Source organism: Mustela nigripes, chromosome 12 (genome assembly GCF_022355385.1).
Source record: "Mustela nigripes isolate SB6536 chromosome 12, MUSNIG.SB6536, whole genome shotgun sequence".
Lineage (NCBI taxonomy): Eukaryota > Metazoa > Chordata > Mammalia > Carnivora > Mustelidae > Mustela > Mustela nigripes.
In genome coordinates, this window is record NC_081568.1 from 103,574,926 (window position 1) to 103,598,468 (window position 23,543).

At 41.4% G+C, this 23,543-nt stretch overlaps 1 protein-coding gene across 1 annotated transcript in view; it reads right to left on the reverse strand.

The window, feature by feature from the left end:
- The window catches only part of ARSB (arylsulfatase B), a 168,000-nt gene that overhangs the window by 79,183 nt on the left and 65,274 nt on the right, over positions 1-23,543 (reverse strand). The window contains exon 5 of the mRNA XM_059418124.1: positions 5,440-5,683. Coding sequence (XP_059274107.1) covers positions 5,440-5,683 — 244 coding nt within the window. The remainder of the gene's footprint in view (positions 1-5,439; positions 5,684-23,543) is intronic.

Genomic DNA, 23,543 nt, shown 5'->3' on the forward strand with positions numbered 1-23,543 from the left:
AGACTGAAATGTGGATATAACATCCAAAATTTGGTGATGTGGACAAACATCAAAGACTTAGACTTTGCCAAAGATAACAGCCTCAGTGAGCCAGGAACAGAAGAAGTAATTCCAACTGAATGCAACTATTTCTCAACTTAAGCCTACCCTTATTTGGCAAAGTGAACTAAAAAGTTTTGACTCCATTTGCTATGGTATACTTTTGCAAGCCAGGATTTTACAACACTTTTGCCACCAAAACAAAACAAAGCCAAAATCAAAACTGGATGTCAAGTATGACTCATATGTTATCATATAAAAACCACTCAAACCTTTCTCCTGCTTCTTTAAGTGAAACTGCAACAGCTTTCACAGTGCAATTAGTGATTAGCTGAAATTGAAGTTCAAGTTTGGCTTTGCTTGGAAATTTTTGTTCTATTTCCTTCTTATCATAAAGTAGGTATTAATCTTTGCATTAAAAATTAATGAGAGAGGGGTATCTGGCTGGCTCAGTCCAAACAGCATCCAAGTCTTGATCCTGGGGTTTTGAGTTTGAGCCCCATACTGGGTATAGAGATTACTTAAAAAAAAAAAATTACATAAACTTAAAAAAAAAGTAACAGATTTTCTTTGAAAAAATTTATGAGACAGGTATATAAAGAATGTTTCTCATATTTTTCTATGTGTAGCCACATAAGAAAGAATGTATTATCAGTGCTGAATATCACAAAAATTAATTCTTTCCCAACTTTTGTGCATATGTTTAGGTACTTTTCTTGTGTAAATTCACAGCTCTCAGAGTCTCAAAGAGGTCTATGAATAAAAAACCTAGAGAAATAAATATTAGATATTGACCTCACATAACACACATCTCTAAACAGTTCAAGAACCATATGGAAGGAAATCAAAGCAGCACACTTTGAAGAAAATATTTAGAGTATTTCAGGCTGAGCAAAAGTCTTCTGACCAAAAAAGCAAAAAAGAAACTGATTTCAGCAAGAAAACACAAACTTCATTAAATCAATGTAGAAAAGTCACAAACATTTTCAAAAGAGAAAATACAAATGGAATATAAAACATATACAAACTAATTTCTTTAATAACCAAAAAAATGCATGTTAAAATGAGATGATTTTGCTTATGATATTTAACAGAGATGTTTTTAAAAGCTATATAAGGAAAATTTGTGAAGGAGATGAGAATTCTCATACACCAGTAGAGTAAGAGTACATTGGTACTTTCTTGGAACACAATGTTAATGTTATAATGTCTGTCAAATGCTTTCAAAATGATCATCTCTAAATGATGTAAGATATCTCGTATATGTGGAATCTAAAAAACAAAAGTGGGTGGAGCTGGAACTCTTAGAAACAGAGAGTAGAATCGTCGTTGCCAGGGCCTGCAGGGTAGGGGAAATGGGGAGACGTTGGTCAACAATGGGTACAGACTTCCAGCTCTAAGGTGAGTGGGTTCTGAGGGTCTAATGTATAGCATGCTGACTATAGTTAACAATAGGGTATTATATACTAGAAAGTTATTGAGAGAGGAGATTTTAAATGTTCTCCCTGCACACATAAAAATAGTTAACTAGGAGAGGTGACCAACCGGTTAACTAACCTTACTCGGGGGACCACTTTCCTGTATATACGTGTATCAAATGATTATGATGTACATCTTAAATTTACAAAATATTTTATGTCATGTATACCTCAATAGAGCTAGAAAAATGAAGTTAAGCTATATTACTTTTCCTCACATTATGAATTCGCCAGTTGTAAGTCAGTCAGAGGAGAGAAAAGTGTGAGGTGATGGGTTTAAGTGGATGACAGAACATAAATCACCCAACAGACATCTCTGGTTGCTACTTGTTGCCTCACCATCGAATGATGAAATATAGAAACATTTTAACAAAATTGACCTCAGATTTAACTTGACACCTATCTTCTTCACTCTCCAAAATCAGGCAGACTTTTTCAAGGTCTGTGTTCCACAGCAACACAAGAAAAAAAAGTCAATACGTAGAAGTCATTCTCTAGTTTAACAATTTAATTTTCAATAATTTCTATCTAAGGGGAAAAATCTAAAATATAGACAGGGATTTCATGAAGAAATTCTTTACTCTGGTGTTAATGATAAAAAAATAAAAATCAACCATCTATATTAAGGGAATGATTAAGTGTGTCAGGGTATCTGACAGAATATGCAGTCACTGAAATAATGTTTGCAACGAGTTTCTTGAATGACATGATCAAAAGTGATGATGTGTTAAGTGAGGGAAAAAAAGAGGTAGTAAAAAAATGCCAGGAAGAAAAATTTTAAGGAAATATGACACATGTTTATGGTAGCATGTTTCCAGGTAACATTTGGGTGATTATTTTATTGCCAGTACTTTGCCAATTAACCTCAGTGAGTATATATTACTGACACTCAAGGAAATTTTAAATTAAAAATAGAGTGACCAAGGAACACGTGTACATCTCCCGTTTAGATCACAAGTAGGGGCAGAAATATTTTAAAGAAAAAGAAAAATATCATCTTGTATGAATGAGCAAATAATGAGTATAAACTTTCAAAACAACTAATGAGAGAAAACCTTTTATTTATTTCTTGTCTTAGCTGTTCGATGACATGGTTATGGCTGAGCTCTCTTTAAATGGCAAATCATAAACTGGTCATCAAATCTAAACTGAAAAACCAACTTCTCAGGCAAGAACAGGAGGAGACAATTTGGGGCTGGTTAGGATTTCCCCCCCTGCAAATAGAATGATTTATAAGAAGGACTGAGATAGTAGTTGGAAAATAGGAAAAGGTAAAGAAGGAGCTTCCTGATGCTTCAAATTTTGCTTTTTGAGGAAAGATCTTTTAAATTTGGTAAATTCTCTAAAGAAAACTTGGGAACTTTGAGTTGCAGAATCATTGAAAGAACAAGGATACAAATCAGATTTTCCCCTGGGTCTACAGGAAGTGAAGACCTTCCTCTGTCTCACCTCCTGGATGAGATTCATTACAAAGAAACGAACAGACTCCATGCTTGTGAGAGGCTGAACAGCCCTGCCGAAAGCTCCTTTCATCCATTCCTAAGCTCACAGGAAATTTTAAACTTCAGTGTTAAAACTTTAATAGCTATCAAACTTCCTTTGCATAAGGCAATCTTATGTCGAACCCCACTATTTATTTTTATTTGTGTTTTTATTTTTATTTTTCTAAGATTTTTATTTATTTATTTGATAAACAGAGATCACAAGTAGACAGAGAGGCAGACAGAGAGAGAAGAGGAAGCAGGCTCCCCGCTGAGCAGACAGCCCAACTTGGGGCTCAATCCCAGGACCCTGAGATCATGACCTGAGCTAAAGGCAGAGGCTTCAACCCACTGAGCCACCCAGGTGCCCCCACCATGAAAATAAAGAGGCACCTGCGTGGCTCAGAGGATTTAACCCACTGAGCCATGCAGGCGCCTCTTTATTTTTATTTTTAAGGAGGCTCCCTGGCCAGGGTAGAGCCCAGTGCAGCACTTGAACTTATGGCCCTGAGATCAAGACCTGAGCTGAGATGAACTAAGACACTTAACCATCTGAGCCACTCAGGCACCCCAAACCCTACTATTTTTAATACTGAGTATCACTTACATAAAATTTGATAATATAAAATTTAGAGGTAACCAGTAAATCTAGCACTTGGGATTGGTTAAATGATGGTATATCCAGACTGTGCACTGTGGATTAGAAACCTAAATGTCTACACAGATCAGGTAGCTAACATAAATGAATGAAGTGGGTCTGGGTTGGGATTTGGGGGCAGAGTAGATTAGTGATTTGAAGAGGGAATACTTTAAGGAAGACATCAACTACTTGACTCCTGTCAGTTAGCTTTGTGGAAAGATGGGCCCTTGTGTGGCCAGTCACTTATTTTCTTTTTTTTAAATTTGATTTGGCAATAATATCAAATTTAAAGAAAGTTGCAAAAATAAGAAATAGTAAAACGACACCTATGCCATCTACCCAGATTATCTTATTATTAATATTTGACTCGGTTTGTATTTTTTCTCTCTGTATACATATACAGACACAAAGATACACACTGTGTGTATGTCTTGAAATATAAATTGAAATACATACTCAATTTTTTCTGAACCATTTGAGGAGACGTATTTCCTAAGAATAGAAACCTTACTAGTTTTGAGGGGCGCCTGGGTGGCTCAGTGGGTTAAGCCTCTGCCTTCGGCTCAGGTCATGATCTCAGGGTCCTGGGATCGAGCCCCACATCGGGCTCTCTGCTCATCGGGGAGCCTGCTTCCTCTTCTCTCTCTGCCTGCCTCTCTGCCTACTTGTGATCTCTCTCTCCCTCTGTCAAATAAATAAATAAAATCTTAAAAAAAAAAAAAAAAGAAACCTTATTAGTTTTGAGATGAGGCATCTGGAGTGGAGAGAGCATGAGGAGATTGTCCCCTCCTGGCCCCTAGGGACTAGTCAGTCAGTCACTTTTTCTCCCTCTATAACACCAAACCGAGGTTAAATACTATTGCACTAGACAACTGCCATTCTATCAGTAAAAATAAAAACCTCCAATATATGCATATTTATTTCTAACTTGGATATAGGTACTAATCTTCTAATATATTATTTACCTTATAAGACATATTATTAAGCAAAGGTAAAATAAATTAAAATATAACTTGTAGTTTTCTTCCTGCACCCTTGAAGGTGTGTATGTCCCCACCTTGGGTGCCATTTTTCTATACCATGGCGGCTAAGCAGGAAGAGGACTGCCACCATACCTGAGGCTGAGTCTGGCTTCTGCTCCCTAGTGTACTTCTCTTACTCTTACTGCTCCTAAGTGTACTTCTGCCCGCTCTCTCTACCACAATACGCTGTTTTATTGCCTTCATAGTGTCCATTGCTACCAGAAGTCATCTTGTTTATTTATGTGTTTATTTATTTCTTCTCCCCTCTCCCCTGCCCCCTGCCCCTACCCCCCAACCCTGCTCTACTAGAATATAAGCTCCATGAAAGCCAGGATCTTCCTGTCTTATTTACTCCTAGTTCCTCCACCCCTAAAACAGGGGTGGTTCAAAATGGGTGCTCACTAGATACTCCCTGGCTCACATTCTAGCTCTATCCCTTGCGTGGTCCTCCATTCTCCTAGCAGATGAGAGGGCAGGTCCCCGACCCCTGGCAGGAAGCAAACAATACCCTATACTACCCCTTTGGAAAGATTCTCCGCTTAAAAAAATACCTGTAGAGGATGAGCAGCAGAAGACTATCTTCTTCGCGTAAAACACAGGGCCACAATCTCAAATCCAGGAGTTAAATATATATAATTACAATATTTCTAAAGACATTTCCATCAAAAAAAATTATTTGTTTGTAAGCCAAATTATTTTCATACAAAAGCTATCGTGTTCCCCTCAATCCTGTCAGGCTGTTCTTGCACTTTCTGCAAAAAAGGAAGATGAGCAGGTACCTGATGGTTTTCCACACATCGAAGCCATCCAGAGGTTTGGTGCCATTGGTGCTTCCCCCCGCCAGGGTCACGAGGGTTGGCAGCCAGTCAGAAATGTGGATGAGCTCCCGGTTCTTTATACCCTTCTGTTTCAGCAACGGGCTTGCCACAAAGCCCACCCCTCGGATGCCTCCTTCCCACAGGCTCCATTTTCTTCCTCGGAGGGGCCAATTATTGCCTCCTGCCAAAGTCTGTCCTCCGTTATCTGAAACACAATTAGGTTTTTGCATGAGGACAACGCAAGATACATTTAAGAACAGATGACTTCTATGTTGCTTTTAGATGGTACTTAAGAACTAAAAAAGATGCCCCCTCCTTACTGGCTCCTGTCCCAACCTCCCCTCTCCTGCCCGACACTCCGACCATTACACAGACATAATCAGAGGGCAGCATGGCACCAATCTGATGTGAGACCTTTGAATCCCCTTGGACAAGGTCTCTGAAAAAAAAGCAAGTCCTCACAGGATATCTGCTTGGGGGAGAGCCCTGTACTAATAATTAACGACTTAGTTGCAAATATACGTGTGTAATTTCATGTAACCAGGTACTTGGAGCCCCTCCCGGTACACAAAAAGAAACCACAAGTGACATTACACTCAGTGAGTTAAAGCTCCTGATGAGCGGGGACCTTTTAATTTTACTCACTAGGAAAAAACTTTCTAACCTTTACACTGGTAACTAAATTAAACTTCTCCTTCCTGGTGATTTGAACTCTTAAGTGTGAAACTTGAACATGTCTCCAGTGGGCTAGACGTTTCTTGTAAACACAGCAGTTGGGTGGAAAAAATAACTGCCAGAAAAATTCCTCCCTTCTTGACAGGATGGCAAGACAAAGCTTCATCTGATGCACTGTGCCAGGGAAGAGAAAGGTTCTCTTCCAAGACAACTGAAGTTGAACCCTGAGGAGAAGTTACAAGAGTGACTGAAATTAAGTATCTTACCAGCTGGGGGGAACTCAGTTAGCAATTAAGTTGGACTATAGGGGGAAAAAAGTGGTACTTCTTATATATTGAGGTTATAGAATATCATGGGTTATCTCCAAAAGTATCCATACACTTGGGGGACTCCACGGACGCATTTGAAAGAACACTTATTTGCATACATATTACACCTCAATTAAATCTCCCCCTCAATCACTGTTATCCAAATGAACCACAGGAGGGCAGTAGGACAGACCTAATGTCTATAGAACACTGTATGTAAAAATCCAACGCAGGGCGCCTGGGTGGCTCAGTTGGTTAAGCGACTGCTTTCAGCTCAGGTCATGATCCTGGGGTCTCGGGATCGAGTCCCGCATCGGGCTCCCAGATCCATGGGGAGTCTGCTTCTCTCTCTGACCTTCTCCTTGCTCATACTCTCTCTCACTGTTCTCTCTCTCAAATAAATAAATAAAATATTTAAAAAAAAATCCAATGCAGAAATCAAGACCAATGCAACAGGAAACACATGGAAAGAGAAAGCACTGGCATTTCGTAAGCACCTACTATGCACCACTTCAAGTTTACATTATCTCTCCCAGAATTTGAAGTCTGAGAGACCTGGAATTGAAGCCTGATTGCCAACCACACACTGGCCGCGCGGCCCACAACAATACGCTGCCCCAGTTTCCTTAGGTTCAATGAGGAGATAGGAATTCTCAGCTCAGGTATTATGATGAAAATGAAATGACACTGTTCATGATCCTTGCTTCGCTGGGTACCTGGGACACCCTTAGTGCTCAGTAAGTGGTAGCTAATATTTATAACTCAGTCTAGTATCATAAGCACTTCGTTGTTAGAAAAAAAAAGTTTTTAAAAGTCCAAATAGCTATTAAGTGGCAAAGCAGGCATTTGAACAAGGTCTGTGTGACTTCCCAGGTGCTTTCAGCCCCCAGGGTGTCATGTTCTCAATGTCCCCAGTATGAAATGGGTTTTACACCTACAGGCCACGGAATGCTTCCCTGCTCTATGAAAACCATAAGCCACAGTCTCAGCAAAGGGTTTACTCTTCCTTTTGATACAGCAGAAGGTGATGCTATTTCAAGGTGATGATAATTCCCTTTAGAGGAACCCTTGTGGCTGGTGGATAAGAAATTCAAGGCTCTCCTGCCAAGGAGGCTTCTGTTCAGATCCTTAGCACACGAGGTGCCTGGTTCTTCTCTGTGCTTCATGAAGGGAGGGAGAAGAGTGGAGGTAGGTTACATGAAGGTGACAATTCTTCAACACATGGGTGGGTGACAATCTGTCTCACCATTTACCATCACAGACTTGTAAGAACCTTTCCGTAACCCCTATGTCTCTTCTTGACAAAAAGTCAAGACCCAGTCACCCAAGTCAGTTGTTTGTTTACTTTTAAGATTTTATTTATTTATTTGATGGAGAGAGACACAGCGAGAGAGGGAACACAAGCAGGGGGAGTGGAAGAGGGAGAAGCAGGCTCCCTGCTGAGCAGGGAGTCTGATTTAGGGCTCCATCCCAGGACCCTGGGATCATGACCTGACCTGAAGGCAGACGCTTAATGACTGAGCCACCCAGGTGGCCCCCAAGTCAGTTTATTAACTACGCTTTCAACTTTACAAGAGCAAACCCGTGTATTCAAAACAAGATGCCACCATCTTTGACAGAGGGTCTTCTTCTGTACTCTGTATACTTCAGAGTATCCATCACCCAGAGCCAACCTTTCAAAACTTAAAAAGAGCTGCTGTTCATATTACACCAAAGGACACTGGAAAGAAATGTTTACACTCCGCGGTGAGGTCAAGAAGGGCTAAGCCAGCATGATTATCTTGCTCTATTATCTAGACTGCTATAAACGATACTGGTCCAGGGCTTGTGGAAGGCGCCCTTGCTCTCCATTTTAAACAGATGCGCTCCTTTGAGATACTCTACAATGTCTCTTTCAGTTCCATGTACTTGCTCATTCTCGATACAAAATTACGAGATGACAGCGGTGGAGGAAATGTGGCCATGAGGAGGAGGAGGGTGGTTGGGTCTGTTATCTGACTCTGGGAGCAGCCCTTCAGGTACCAGTCCAAAAGGAAAAACAGACTGTGCTGGAAAGAAAAGGTGGCCACTGTGGCTACCGTCAGAGCTGGGGGTGTTTCCACATCTTACAAGGGGAGGGGAAAGCAGGGAGTGGGACTGTTTTTGCCACTGGCTCACTGGGCTGCTTTTCCCATTAGCAGTGAGAAGGGATTCTGTCCTCTGTCATCAGTCACGTTCTCAAGAGCACCCTGCAGAGAAAGCACTGTCAACGGGCACACCACGACTTCTCTTGGACTCCCTTGTCCCAGCATTGACGGCACAACTAGTGCCATGAAGAGGGCAGTTTGGCTTTGCCAGGGGTCTCCGTCTACACAGTGGGTGCCTGCCTGATGGCCGCCACTTAACCACAGAGAGGTGGGATCCACAGTTGGGTTCTTAGGAAATACGGTGCCGTGCATCAGTTCTGGCACAGTCTCCTGGGTAGTTCAAGAAGTTGGACATAAAACTGATCCCAGTAGCAGCAAGAATACAACAAGCTCATTTGGGATGGTTTCCTAGACTGTTCAATCTGACAAATTAAAATTTGAAAAGATGACAGAAGCATCCCCATTTCAGACATGTTTCTTTTCACTTGCTCTCCTAATTTTCTTCTGGGCAAAAGTTAACTTGTGTTCTAAGAATTAATTTTCATGAGAAAATTTTCTTGTTTCATTTCCTGACTGATTTCTTGATGAAAAAAACCCTCCAAATCAAAATAAGAGGACTCCAACTAGTAAAGGAAGCTCTGAATTTGTTTTTTCCAGGGAAATAGCTTTTCAGCAATGTTTCTGGCAGAGGAAAAACTTAATTATAAACATTTTGCTGTCTAGAAAAGAAATGTCAAAATAAAACAAATGTTGTCATATACAGATGGTGAATTGCACTTCATTATTCCTTCCTGAACAAAAATAACTGTCAAAAAGTGATATAAAAACATTGGTCGGTCAATGATCTAAGCAAATGTATAAAGTGTATGACAATGAAGCCTCATCCTCATCCAGCTGATAAAAGTTAGGATGGAACCACAACAATAACATTAATTCTTAGGACTACTCCCAATAGGGTAAGGCTGTGACTTGGCTGTGTAAGGCTGCCAAGAACATCAGTGTGTGTTTCTATCTCATTGCCTCCTCATCCAGACTTACCCAATACATCCTCCTCATTCTGACTCGGATCCTGAAAGAAAAAGCAAGAAAGGCTCCGAGAGTCTTGCGCCAGTGCCTAGACTTGGCTCTGAACAGGGCCAGCAATGTAAGTGTGACAGATGGGTAGACAACATGATTTCAAATACCAAGATGCCTCCTTCTCTAAAGAAAAAAGAGGACCTGTTTGCTGATGGTTGATTTTTTTAGACCAGTTTTTTTTATAAAATTTTTAACTAAATGCAAATTGGAGGGTTAATATATATGTCTTAGAAGTCACCTAGAGGATTAGGTAAACCTACTATCTACGTACTTATTGGGCATCAACACCTGCCCCCCTCCATAAAAAGTGCCTTGGGCTGGGGCACCTGGCTGACTCAGTCAGTAGAGAGTGCAACTCTTAATCTTGGGGTTGTGGGTTCAAGCTCCACATTGGGTGTAGAGATTACCTAAGAATAAAATCTATTTAAAAAAATGCCCAGTGCTTCATTCATGTAGAACTAACTTTGCCCTGTCATTAGGATGTGTCCTGCCCTTTCATGATGACTTTGCCTTTGTACGTGTTGGTTCCTTTGCCTGGATGTTCTTTCCTGCCTGACTTAAATTTTAATTCTTAGGATAAATGTCACTTCTGTTAACTTTTCACTTACTGCCCCTCCCCCCACCCCGCCCTGCACTGCTACCTTGCCTAGATAGTCTCTCTGTATATCAAACTTATTTCTGTATATTGTTAACTAGTTGTTCATGGGTTCGTCTTCCCAGGGAACTCTACCTCCCAAGAACAAATACAAGGACCTAGCACAGGGCGCACCAAAGGGAAGGGCTCAAGAATTGGGTGAGGGAGGCTGTGGGTAAGGAACAATAAACAAATGAGAAAAAAGGCTACCAAAAATTGAGACTGAAGGCACTAAAAATTTACTTCAATTATGGGATGGTGTTTTCTGAGCCTTCACCCAGTCCCTCCATGATCTTCACTTTTAGGAAACTGTTCCATACACAGGTCCTGCTTATTTAACAGGACATTGCAGGGGTCAGGGGTGGGTCCCGGTCCCCATGAGGATTTAAGCAAATCAAACACACAATACCAGAATTGTTTATCCAATCTGGCCCTTGGTCAGTCACACTGAAGTCAAAGGGGATTGTTCGAGAGCATTTCAAAGAACTCGGTCCTGGACAGGAAGAAAGTCCTCACTCAGCCCTTAAACAAATCTTTGGGGAGGGCTCACCTTGTGCCAGGGACCACCCCAGCTTTGGCGAAATGGCAGCCAAGAAGAGAGACTAGGCATTTTCTCTCATGAAGTGAGTAGAAAAAGAGATACGATCTCTCCATTCATGGTTCTCTTGGAAGAGCCGGAACCAGAGTGACGTTACAGGGCAGACCATGGTCAGAGATGGGAGAGCCCAGGCACAGAGAGCAGACGTTCAAGTCAAGTCCCTTACTCACTTACGTATTGGATAGTGGGGTGTTCTGCATCAAGGCTTCTTAATTCAAGATTAAGTTAACTATTCTCTTAAGAACACTGCTGCCAGAACTTAAGGCAAACTTGAGCTGAATGATGACTCGATAGAAGCCAGAGGGTATCTAGCTGCCACCAGCAGCAAAAAAGGCAGAGCAAAACCATCTCCTCTCTGGGTACATATTACACATACACTATGTTTAAGTATTACAGCTGCACTCTAAAACACATGCATTCATCAGGAAAGGATTTTCTGCACAGAGCCCTTCTCAATTATATGCTCTCCTCTATAGGTGATTTCTTGAGATCCAAAAGAACACAGTGAATTTGAGAGCTTTTGCTGTTACTTTGGGGACAGAGCTAGGAGACACCATTCTGTTTCTAGGAGTTTAAATAAAGTTCACCAATTATCAAAGAAAGACGAACAATGACCATAATCTGTGATTCAAATGAAGTGTCAGGAACCGAAGCTTTATTCAGTTATATTTGTAAGGATTTCAAATGGTTTGCAGCATTCAGACGGATGAATGCTCCCACCCTACCCCCAGACAGAGTCAGACCTTACATCTGGATAAAAGAACCAGGATTGGGAGGGTCCTGCTGGAATGGGATTGGCAACCAGACCCCAGATAAAGGATGCAGCCACCAAATATCAGGGAAGTGGACAGATCCAAGGAAAGGGCAAAATAGGAATAGGGAGATTTTACAGGGTGGCAGTTCAAGATTTCCTCATTTTAAAGGGGCTAATGCCATTGCTTATAATGATGAGATACCAGTGAAATTTTATCTCTCCTTTAAAATTTAAGGATGGGAAGACTCGGGAGTGTATTGAAAGACTAGAGGGATGTGAGTGGGGGATGGGCTACAGGTAAGTGATGAATCACTGCATTCTACTCCAGAAACCAGTATTGTGCTGTATGTTAACTAACATTTTTTTTTAATTGACATATAATGTGTTATTTGGCTCAGGGCTACAGGTCCGTGAATCATCAGTCTTACATCATTCACAGCACTCACCATAGCACATACCCTCCCCAGTGTCCATCACCCAGCCACCCTATTCCTACCTCCTCACCCCCCAGCAACCCTCAGTTTATTTCATGAGATTAAGAGGCTCTTATGGTTTGTCTCCCTCCCAATCCCATCTTGTTTCATTTTTTCCCTCCCCACCCGGCACAACCTCCACTCTCAAATTCCTCATATCAGAGAGATCATATGATAATCATCTTTCTCTAACTTATTTTTCTTAGCATAATACCCTCTAGTTCCATCCACATTGTTGAAAATGGCAAGATTTCGTTTCTTTTGATGGCTGCATAGTATTCCATTGTGTGTGTGTGTGTGTGTGTGTATACACACCACATCTCTATCCATTCATCTGTGGATGGACATCAAGGTTCTTTCAATAGTTTGGCTACTGTGGACATTATCTGCTATAAACATTGGGGTGTACATGCCCCTTTGTGTCACCACATGTGTATCTTTAGGGTAAATACCCAATAGTGCGATTGCTGGGTCGTAGGTAGATCTGTTTTCAACTTTTTGAGGAAGTTTCCTGCACACTGTTTTCCAGAGTGGCTGCACCAGCTTGCATTCCCACCAACAGTGTAAGAGGGTTCCCCTTTCTCCACATCCTTGCCAGCAACTGTCATTTCCTGACTTGCTAATTTTAGCCATTCTGCCTGGTGTGAGGTGGTATCTCACCGTGTTTTTTTTTTTTTTTAAAGAATTTTATTTATTTGACAGAGAGCGATCACAAGTAGGCAGAGAGGCAGAGAGAGAGGAGGAAGCAGGCTCCCCGCTGAGCAGAGAGCCCGATGTGGGGCTCGATCCCAGGACCCTGGGATCATGACCTGAGCCGAAGGCAGAGGCTTTAACCCACTGAGCCACCCAGGCGCCCCACCGTGGTTTTGATTTGTATTTCCCTGATGGCCAGTGATAACATTTGAATTAAGAAACAAAAATAAATAAATTTTTAAAAAAACCTGAAACCAAAAAAAAAGAAGAAGAAAGGATAAAAGATGGGAAACAACTGGTCTCTAAAACTTAAAATGGGAGATGCCTGACGGGCTCAGTGAATAGAGCATGCAACACTTGATCTTGAGGTTGTGAGTTTGAGCCCCATGCTGTGTGTAGAGCTAATTTTTAAAAAATTAAATAATTAACTAAATGGAAATGGAAACTGAAAAAATGGTGTCCTAAGTTATTACAGTAGGCAAACAACTGTACTTTTTCTGTAGTTGAAAGCATTGGTGGTCACAGATTTTAGTGAGCCTTAAACTTAAGTTGTAAGATAAATACAGAATGCTGTGAGTTTCTCTCGCTTAGGAGGCATGGGTTTAATCTCGATATTCCCGATCCCCTAACAAGTAGCCCAGAAGCCCCGTGTCTAGGGTACTTAGGGCCAGCAAAAATACCACATGTCTGTTCTAGACTCTTTTAAAATTAAAGGCCTTCTTGTTTTCTCTTCAGGTTGATCTTGAAAGAATGCTTGATATCTTTAACTAATGAAGTTATGAATTTCAGGGCAAACAAAAGTCATTTGGCACTTCGAGGAAGTATCATAGTTTACTCACGAATTATTTGGCTCCCTTTTCAACCAGAATTTTCTTTTTTCTTTTCTTCCTTCCTTTCTTTCTTTTTCTTTTCTCTCTTTTCTTTTCTTTCTTTCTTTTTTTTTTTTTTTTTTTTACTAGCTAGCTGTTTATCCATCAGTAATGCTAATCAAGAAATAACAGATGGAAACGAGTCACAGAAGTTCTTCAGAGTCTGTCAGGTCTCAGAAGAGCAAGAGTAAAAATACCATCAACAGAGAGAAAAAAGAACTGCAGTTACATAATTACAAATGCACTAAGTCCTTGTACGGCAACAAAGATGGCAATGGAGGGCAATGATTTTTCGGAGAGAATTAAGGCAGAAAAGGTAACCTATTCCATTTGGGCAAGCACCAACTACATCGTCCTTAGGGTTTCCCAGGAAAAACCAAGAAACCAAACTCTGTGAACAGGCAATTCTGTTTGCCCAAAGCTCCCTTCTTCTCTTTTTTCTTTTTCTTTTTTTTCTTATGTAGAAGCCATAAAGATATTTGATTCTTATTTTCTGTACCCAAAGCTCTTTTGTGAAGTTTATTAAATGATAAAGAATCTCACTGAGGTATGAGTGTCTACTTATGGAACAGAGACAAGTCATCAGCACAATCCTCTTTGGAGAACCATATAAGAGTAAAACATTTAATGACAGAAACAAAAACAACACAAAATACCTAGGTACTACAAAGTTTAAGAGAATTTAACAAATAACACAAATGCTGAATACATATTTAATAAAAATAAAAGAACACAATTCCTCTGGATTTGCTGATGACAATTGCTCCAAAGCCAAAGCAAAACCAACTGGCTTTGGGTCCTCCTGACCATACCTGGTGTCAGAACCCCTTCTACAGGGGGGTACCCAGGGCGAGTGAGGAGAAATCAGGTGACCCTGGACATCCTAACAAGGTGCTGGGGAGGGAAGGCAGCAGAAGAGAAAGTGTGGGAAGCAGTGGGGCTCTGTGCCTAATGAGAAGCAAGAGGCTAAATGGAGGGGTGTGGGAAGAAAGAGGTCCGAGAAAGACAAATACCATGTGATTCCCCACATCTGCGCAAGCTAAAAAAGTAAATATAAGTGGAATCAGACCTATAAAAACAGAGAACGCACTGACGGTTGTCAGAGGGAAGGGACAGAGGGATGGGCAGGATGGTTGAAGGGGGTGGGAGATACAGGCTTCCAGTCATGGGCTGGAGGAGTCCCAGGCATAAAAGGCACAGCACAAGGAATAGTCAGTGGTACTATAAGAGTGATGTATGAGACGGACGGCAGCTGCGCTAGTGGTGGGCACAGTATTACATATGGAGATGGGGAATGACTATGCTATACACCGGAAACTAGCCTAACGTGGTGTGTCAACTCAACTGAAATTTAAAAATTGGAAGGAAGGAAGGAAAGGAGGAAGGGGTTTGGGAAACTCAGTGTCTCCTGAACAGTCACAAACCAGGATTTAAAAAAAAAAAAAATCAAATCAAAATAAATGCCCCTGGATAACCACAGTGGGCATCACCAAGTCCCTGCAATCAGCCCCTAATGCAGCACCCACTTAGTCTCAGACACAACTCTAATGATATGTATGCTGTGCGGCTCCCTCATTCACCGCAGACTAGAATCCACAAATCAGAAAGGTGCAGAGCCCTGGAGATGGTCTCTGCAGAGAGTAAAGGAATACGAAGAAGGGGACGGCGAGGCCCTTTGCGTTTCCCTGTGCCCAGTGTGGTGAGACCACAACAGACAACCATGACTGCAGGCTCAGTGGCCCTCCTAGCACAGTATGGAAGAGGGTAGAGCTGCAATGATGAATGCTTTTCATTTGCTGTTGAGAAGAGCACAGATATGGCAAGAGATGGTCCGAGTCTCCATAGGTAAGGGGGTTGTGGCGGGATCTAGATGGGAGCATGATACAAAAAGGCCCTGCACGAAGGCGGTTTCTGTAGAGAATGGCTGTGTACCAGACACTCCTCAGCTTCAGCATGCTGGGTCCCTGGATGGGAGCCAGCAATGGGGCAAAGAGACCTTGAACTGACTGAGATGATCTGAACGGACTGACCCCAGGTTTCCTTCACCCAGCAGAAATGGACCCCCAGCAAGCAGTATTATGTTCACTTCTGGGGAGAAGAGCAGAAGCAAGTCACACTTCTTGCATATCTAAGTTCCTGACAGAAGTCTGTCATCATTGCACATACGTGTAAGTGCTATGGCTGGATGCCCTGTGCCGGACAGACAAAATAGTTGTTAGGTTATTTTGCAGGTGAAACAGAAGGTGAATCCATCTTTATTGTAGTTGTTTAGTATTTATTGTGGATGTGGTAATCTGTGACCCGTCTGTGGACTCATTCACAGATTTTACCTTTGTGTATAAGAGCAACCATAAGGACTGGGAAAGTTCTGAAATAGGAGAGAAAAGAAAGCTTGTTTATATCAGCGTTCTCAAGCCTTTCAATCTGAAACCCCATTTTTATAACCAATATTTTATAGTGCTCCCTATACTGTCTTATAATGGAATTCAGACAAAATATTATAGTTACACACCTAACTTTTCAAAAAAATTTTAAAAGATTTTTATTTATTTATTTTTGACAGAGTGATAGAGATCACAAGTAGGCAGAGAGGCAGGCAGAGGGAGAGAGAAAAGCAGGCTCTCTGCTGAGCAGGGTGTCCAATGTGGAGCTCGATCCCAGGAGCCTGGAATCATGACCTGAGCTGAAGGCAGCTGCTTACCAACTGAGCCACCCAGGAGCCCTACACACCTAATTTTTAAAACAACTCTAAATGTAATAAAAAGTACAGTAATCAATTAGCTCGTATTTCATATGAGGATATGCAAGCTCAATCCTTGAAGATAGAACAAAGCAGTTAGATCATTTCACGTACTATGTATTTGAATAAATCTGTGCTTAAAGGAGGCCGTTGTAGACTAGAAGTACAGAAAAATCAGAGAGGCAGGTATGAATGCTAAAATAAAAATTAGGAGAGTAAGTGTGTAGCAAACCACATGAAAATGGCCTTGTGTTTACATGCATACTTGAGTTGGTTCTAGACTCAAAAAACCATAAGCATGATTTTTAATCTTCATGACTACATAGCAGGACATCTGTAGGTATACAAGCCTCGGGGCGGCCCCTCATTGTGTGGTGTTAGTAGGGGCATGTGCATCCCAGGCCTCTGCCCACTGAGTGCCAGAGCAACTAACCAAAGTTCCAAAATGTTTCCAGTTGGAACTAGTGGCCTACGTGAAGGTAAACTGGGACATACAGCCAGGGATAAGTAGTAGCCTCGCTGTCAAGAGGTTTGGCAGATAACATTCATTACTTTGTAAATTTGCTGTAGTTTGGAGTCTGGCCTAAAGCTTTGCGAGCTCGGAAGTAATTCTACTAGCCCATAGAAAGCAGCCCCAGCTCTCAGGAAAGAACAATTATAAATGCTATAGATATCAGAACGTCAACTGGTTTACCATGTAAATGTACCTGTCGCAGTGGCGGGTATATTCATGCCTCATGTGAATGGATGAAGTGCACGGGAAGCTAAATGGACATCAGATTTCCTGGCGCAGAAGGACTCACTGCCTCACTACTGATACACAATTTATTTGTACTTTTCTTTGCATAATCTCATCATAAAGGAATTCCTTTTCATCTAAAATAAATTAAACTGCACTAAAATATTCAAAAATACAATGAAAGAATGTTTCTTTCTTGGAAAAAGGAAATTAACCAAGTTTTAACCATTTTTTCCAGCAACTAATTCTCAAGAACCTACTCACATTCTCTCAAAAACACATAGGTAGCTCTATATCTATTAAGGAAGTTGAAATTTGTGGTTAAAAACTTCCTAGGAAGAAAATTCCAGGCTTAAATGGCTTCACTGGCAAATTCTGTCCCACACTTAGGGAGAAATACTACTAGTTCTACACAAACTCTTCCAGAGCATAGAGAAGCCTAAGCTTCCCAACTCATTCTATGAGGCCGGCACTACTCTGATTCCAAAACCAAAGACATTACAAAAATGAGAGAGAGGGAGGAAGGGAGGGATGGAAAAAGAAGGAGGGAGAGAGGAGAGGAAGAAGGAAGGAAGCTACAGTAAACAAAAGTGCAAAAATCTTTAAAATTTTAGTGAATCAAATCCAGCTATATACAAAAATGATAATGCATCATTGTATTCAGCTTCTGTTGATGCTATGACAAATTACCACAAACTTAACAGTTTAAACGCCACAGATTTGTCATCTCGTAGTTCTATAGGTTAAAAGTCTGAAGCAAATCTCATTGGGAATCCATGTGTCAGGAAGGCTTCGATCCCTTTTGGAGGCTGTAGGGGAGAACCTGTTGCTTTGCTAGGTTCTAGCTTCTAGTTTCTAGAAGCCACTGGGATTCCTAGACTCAAGACCTTCTTTGTCTCTTTTCAAAGCCAGCAATAGCTAGTTGAGATTTTCTTGCATTGTATTACTTTAACTTCTTTCCTTTCCCTCTCCTTTTTTTTTTTTTCTGACGATTTTATTTATTTATTTGAGAGAGAGAGAGACAGTGAGAGAGAGCATGAGAGGCGAGAAGGTCAGAGGGAGAAGCAGACTCCCCATGGAGCTGGGAGCCCGATGCGGGACTCGATCCCGGGACTCCAGGACCGTGACCTGAGCCGAAGGCAGTTGCTCAACCAACTGAGCCACCCAGGCGCCCCCCCTCCCACTTTTTAAAAAATATATATTTATTTATTTGAGAGAGAGAGAGAGCGAGTACATGCATGAGAGAAAGAAGGGGCAAAGGGAGAGGGAGAAAGAGAATCCCAAGCAGACTCCCCACTGATCAGGGAGCCCAGCATGGGGCTCAATTTCACAACCCGTTAAGACCATGACTTGAGCCAAAATCAGGAGTTGGATGTTCAACCGACTGAACCACCCAGGTACCTCTCTCGTCTTTTAAAGACCCCTTTTAAAGACCCCTGTGATCACATTATGCTTATAAGATAACCTTCCCAATTTAAGGTATGATAACGGGCAACCTTAATCAATCTGAAGCCTTAATTCCCCTTTGTCTATAATGTAACATGCCCATAGTTTCAGGGCCTTAAACTGAGCACACATCTTTGAAGGAAGAAAGCGGAACATTACTCCACTTACCACTATCGTGATGATCACATGATGTTTATCCTAGTCATTTTCAAATACAAGAATAAAGTTGAAAGAATTACACTACCTAACTGTAAGACCTACTATATTAAACCACAGTAATCAAGACAGCATGGTACTAGAAGAGGAGCTTGTAAAAGAATGATACTTAAATGATTATCTGATACTTAGCAAAACAAACCAACCGAGAAAAATGTCTATACAACAAATTATTCTTAGAGTGATCAGATACCTAGCAAAACAAAACAAAACCCAACCTTGACGAATCCTACCTCACAACATACCTAAAAAATAAAAATGGATATTAGAATTCTTTTTTTTTAAAGATTTTATTTATTTATTTGACAGACAGAGATTACAAGTAGGCAGAGAGGCAGGCAGAGAGAGAGGAGGAAGCAGGCTCCCAGCTGAGCAGGAAGTCCCGATGTGGGGCTCGATCCCAGGATCCTGGGATCATGACCTGAGCCGAAGGCAGAGACTTTAAACCACTGAGCCACCCAGGCGCCCCGGATATTAGAATGCAAACAAAGATTAAGATATGGGCAAAACATTTGAACAGATATTTCTCCAAATAAGATGAGCACATGAAAAAACTGTTCAGTATCATTAGTCATCAGAGAGATACAAATCAAAACCACAAGGAGATACCACTACACATTCAGTAGGATAGTTATAATCAATAGCAAGTGCTGGAGAGGATACAGAGAAACTGGAACCCTAAGACACTGCCAGGGGGAATGTAACATGGCTTTACTGATTTGGAAATACTTCGGCAGTTGCTTAAAAAGTTAAGCATGGAATTACTACAATTATACATCTATCCTGTATTTTATGCCCTTTGGATGAGAGGGAGGTTGAAGAAAAAAAATCCTACCTTCAGGAATACTCTCCCTGGTGTCACAGGAACATGTACATTCTGCTTTGTGGGAATAGTCCCAGCCTGCCTACTCCATGTATATTTCAGAGCACAAGCAAGGCAGTTGCTCAGGACAAGAGATGTGATTCTTCTAGACAGGACCCTCTGAATACCACCCCAGTTATGAAAACCCAGAGCTTCCAAGATATGTCAGATTCTTTGTTCTTGTTTTCACCAACCCATCAAACTGACTTGGCTTCTTTGAAAAACAGTAGATTTCTGCTGGCAACAAGGTGTCTCTTAAAGACCCTTCTTTTAACCTTTTCAATTTTTCATTGGGGCCTTTTGTGATCAGCTGACCCTATAAAACATCTGCCTGGCATGTGAGACACAAAACTCTTTTTTGGAAAAATCTTCGTACATATCCAAAGAGACTGCTTCATTGTTTATTCCATTTTTAGTTTCCTGCAAGTTTAATGTGGAATCAAGTGGAAAATGACTTCAAAATACATAAGAGATTATATGAATCTTTTCCATACTTCGCACAATCATGAAGATACATTAACCTTATCAGCGATGAAATGGTATGTTAGTGATTTCTTTTTTATTTTATGATTTACATAAAGTAAAAGTCACTTGTTTTGGTATGGAGATCTATGAATTTTGACAGTCATATAACCAGTGCCACAATTACAGAACAACTCAAACCAGAATCACTCCCTTGTACTGCTCCTTTATAATCAAACCCTTCACCCCACCCTTAAGCCCTGGCAACCACTAATGTCTGTTCCATCTTTGAAAGTTTTGCCTTTTCCAGAGGGCCTTATACAAAGAATTAAGCTTGGGTGCCTGGATGGCTCAGTCAGTTAAGGGTCAGGCTCTTGGCTTTGGCTCAGGTCAGCTCAGGGTCATGAGATCAAGCCCCGCATCAGGCTCTGTGCTCAGCACACAGTCCAGTGGGGAGCCTGCTTGAGATTCTCTCCCTCCATTTCTGCCCCTCTTCCCACTTGAACATGTGTGTGCATGTATATGTGTGTGTGCACACATGCTCTCTCTTGGAAAATAAATAAATAAATAAATAAATAATATCTTTAAAAAAAAAAAAGTATCCTACACTGTGAAACTTGTTTGGGTCTGGCTTCTCTCATTCAGCACAATGCAACTGAGATTCATGTACACCAATGCACGTATCCATGGCTCGTGCTGTGGGGTGGCAGGGAGGTCCGCGGCAGTGGGGTGCCACAGTTTTATTGAACTGTTGCTTAGTGGAAGGACATCTGAGTTTGCTCCAGCCTTCAGCAGTTACCAAACAGGCTGCTGTGGGTACAGGTTTTTATATAACCATGTTTCCATTTCTGTTGGTTATATCTCCACTACTGGGATTGCCGCTTTCGAGATATTTCCTCCCTCATCTTTGGTTTCAGCATTTGATTACAATGTGAGAGTAGTTTCCTTTGGTTTATCCTGATTTGATTTTACTGATCTCGTATATATGTATAGCTCACCAGATTTGTGAAGTTTTGAGGCATTATTCCTTCATCTTTTTTTTTTTTTTTTTTTCTGCCCAACATTTCTCTTCTTCTTAGGACTCTAGTGATGTAAATGTTGGATCTTTTAATATTGCTCCATAGGTCCCTACAGCTTGGTTCAATTTTTTTTTCTCTCTCTTTCAGGCGGCATAACGTCTACCAATCTGTTTTAAAGCTCACTGACACTTTCCACTACTATTCTGCTACTGGACCTACAGGGTGAATTTTAATTTCAGATATGGTATTTTTCAGTTCTAAAAATTCAGTTTGGCTTCCTCCCACCTTCCCTCCCTCTGTTCCTCTCTCCCTTTCTTCATTCGTCTCTATTTCTCTGCTGAGAACTTCACTTTTCCATGTATTTTAAGAGTATTCAACTGTATCTCATAGAGAATGGTTATAAAGGCTACATTAAAATTTTCATTTGATGATTCCAAAATTTGGGTCATCCCAGCATTGGCCATCTATTGACAATCTTTTTCCATAAGTACTGATCACATTTTTCTGGTTCTTTATATGGTGAGCAATTCTGGATTGTACCCTGGACATTTTGAATATCAAGTTGTAAGACTCTAGGTCTTATTAAAACCCTCTCAAGGATGTTGATTTTTTTTTAGTAGACAACCAACCCAGTTAGATTCTGATTGCAAGTTTCACCTCACTTTCTGTGAATAGTGGTTATAATGTCAGTTTAGTTCTTAAAAGGCTTTGCTATAATGCTTGGGTTCACCCACCGAGTATGCGCCCCCCTCAGGAGTTAGTCTGGGACTTGGGTAGTAGTTTATATCACTGCTGAGTTCTTGAAGCCTTTGCTTTGCTTCTTTGGACTGTGTGGCACATGCACAGCTTAGAGGTGAGCCTGGGGCTTATATTTGTTCATACACAGAACTGGGGGACCCTCTTCCCACCCCTATCCTAAGATTCCCCTCATACTTCCTAGCTTCATAGGGTCCCCTTTTCCTTGTTCCTCTGGTCAGAAAGACAGGTTTCTCTCAGGTGTTAGCCCCTTATTATATTGATTTCCATACAACTGAGGTTGCCTTTGGGAGAAAAGCAGCAAAATAAAAAGAGATAAAGTAATGAAACTCTCCCACACTCTTTGGAAAAGGGGGGCTCCTTTTCACTGGTCCTCTGGTCAGAGAGAATTTTCTTTTGGGATTTCAGGCACCCAAACCCCCACTGCAAACACAAATGCAGGTCCTCAACTGGGGTTGGCTGTGCGGCGGGGCAGGGGAGAAACAAAAGGAACAAAATAGTAACTCCCCTATATTGTCCAGCAAAGGACCACTTTGCCAAACTGCTGTTTAGAAATAGAGGGTCTCACCTGAATATTTTGCTGCCAATGCCTGCTGCATTGTTCTAGAATTCGTTGGGTCCAAGTTGAAAGACAGAGAAGAGAGAACAAATCCCGTAAAACTCACCCCGGGTATAAGGGACTGATAAAGCTTTGACTTCATTCCCATTCACTGTTCCCCTGCTATTGTGCAGTTTTCAGTTGCTCTAAATAGTTGCCTTCTGTATTTTCCAGAGTTTCCAGGTGAAGCCATGAATGAGGAAGACAGGCTTTAGTTGGCTTACTCCATCCGGCCCCTTGCTGGAAGGGTATGCTTAGGATTGTGATGAGAACTGGCCAACAAGAATTGCGATATGGTTTTTGCAGTTGTTGCCATTATTGTCTTATTGTTTGCCTGGGATAATACAGCAGCAGAATGAATGCCACCTCGTATCAGGTAAGCATAAAGAAAAAAAAAAAAAGCAGTGATTTCAAAGGACTTAATAAGCACCTGCGAAGTACCCATGACTGCTGTGTGCACAGTGGGACCAGGTGACAGAGGTCCAAACACAGTCCCTACTCTCAAGGGACAGATCATCCACAGAAGAGCCTGGTCCATGTGAAAAATACAAGACTGTCCATAGGACCAAGAAAGGACACAGGGGGAAAAAAGGGGGGTAAAAACTGGGCAATTAGAGCAGGTAACATTTAATCCCCTGCCCGAATTAGATGGAGAAGAAAAGGCACCTTCCACCAGAGGGCTTGATAGGTTAATTATTCTTCAAAAGTTGGTTTTGTACCTTTTTCTGACACACTGAGTTTATGTGCCCCAAAGGAAACCAAGGGGTGGCTTCTAAGGATGTTTTATGACTCCTGACCCTGTTCTTCTGTCCCCTTCTCTCCATTGGTAGAAAGGCTTTCCAGGACTTCCCTCTTGACTGAAAGCCCAGTCATGCCAGAGTGAGTCATGGGCTCTTTCCTGCGGAGTCTTGGATTACCAACAGACAGAATGTTCAATAATTGTTGTAACTCAGCTGGTTGCTGGCATTGTTCACGTGTTTCAGCTGAGTTGAAACATCCGGAAGTTTACTTTTCATATTT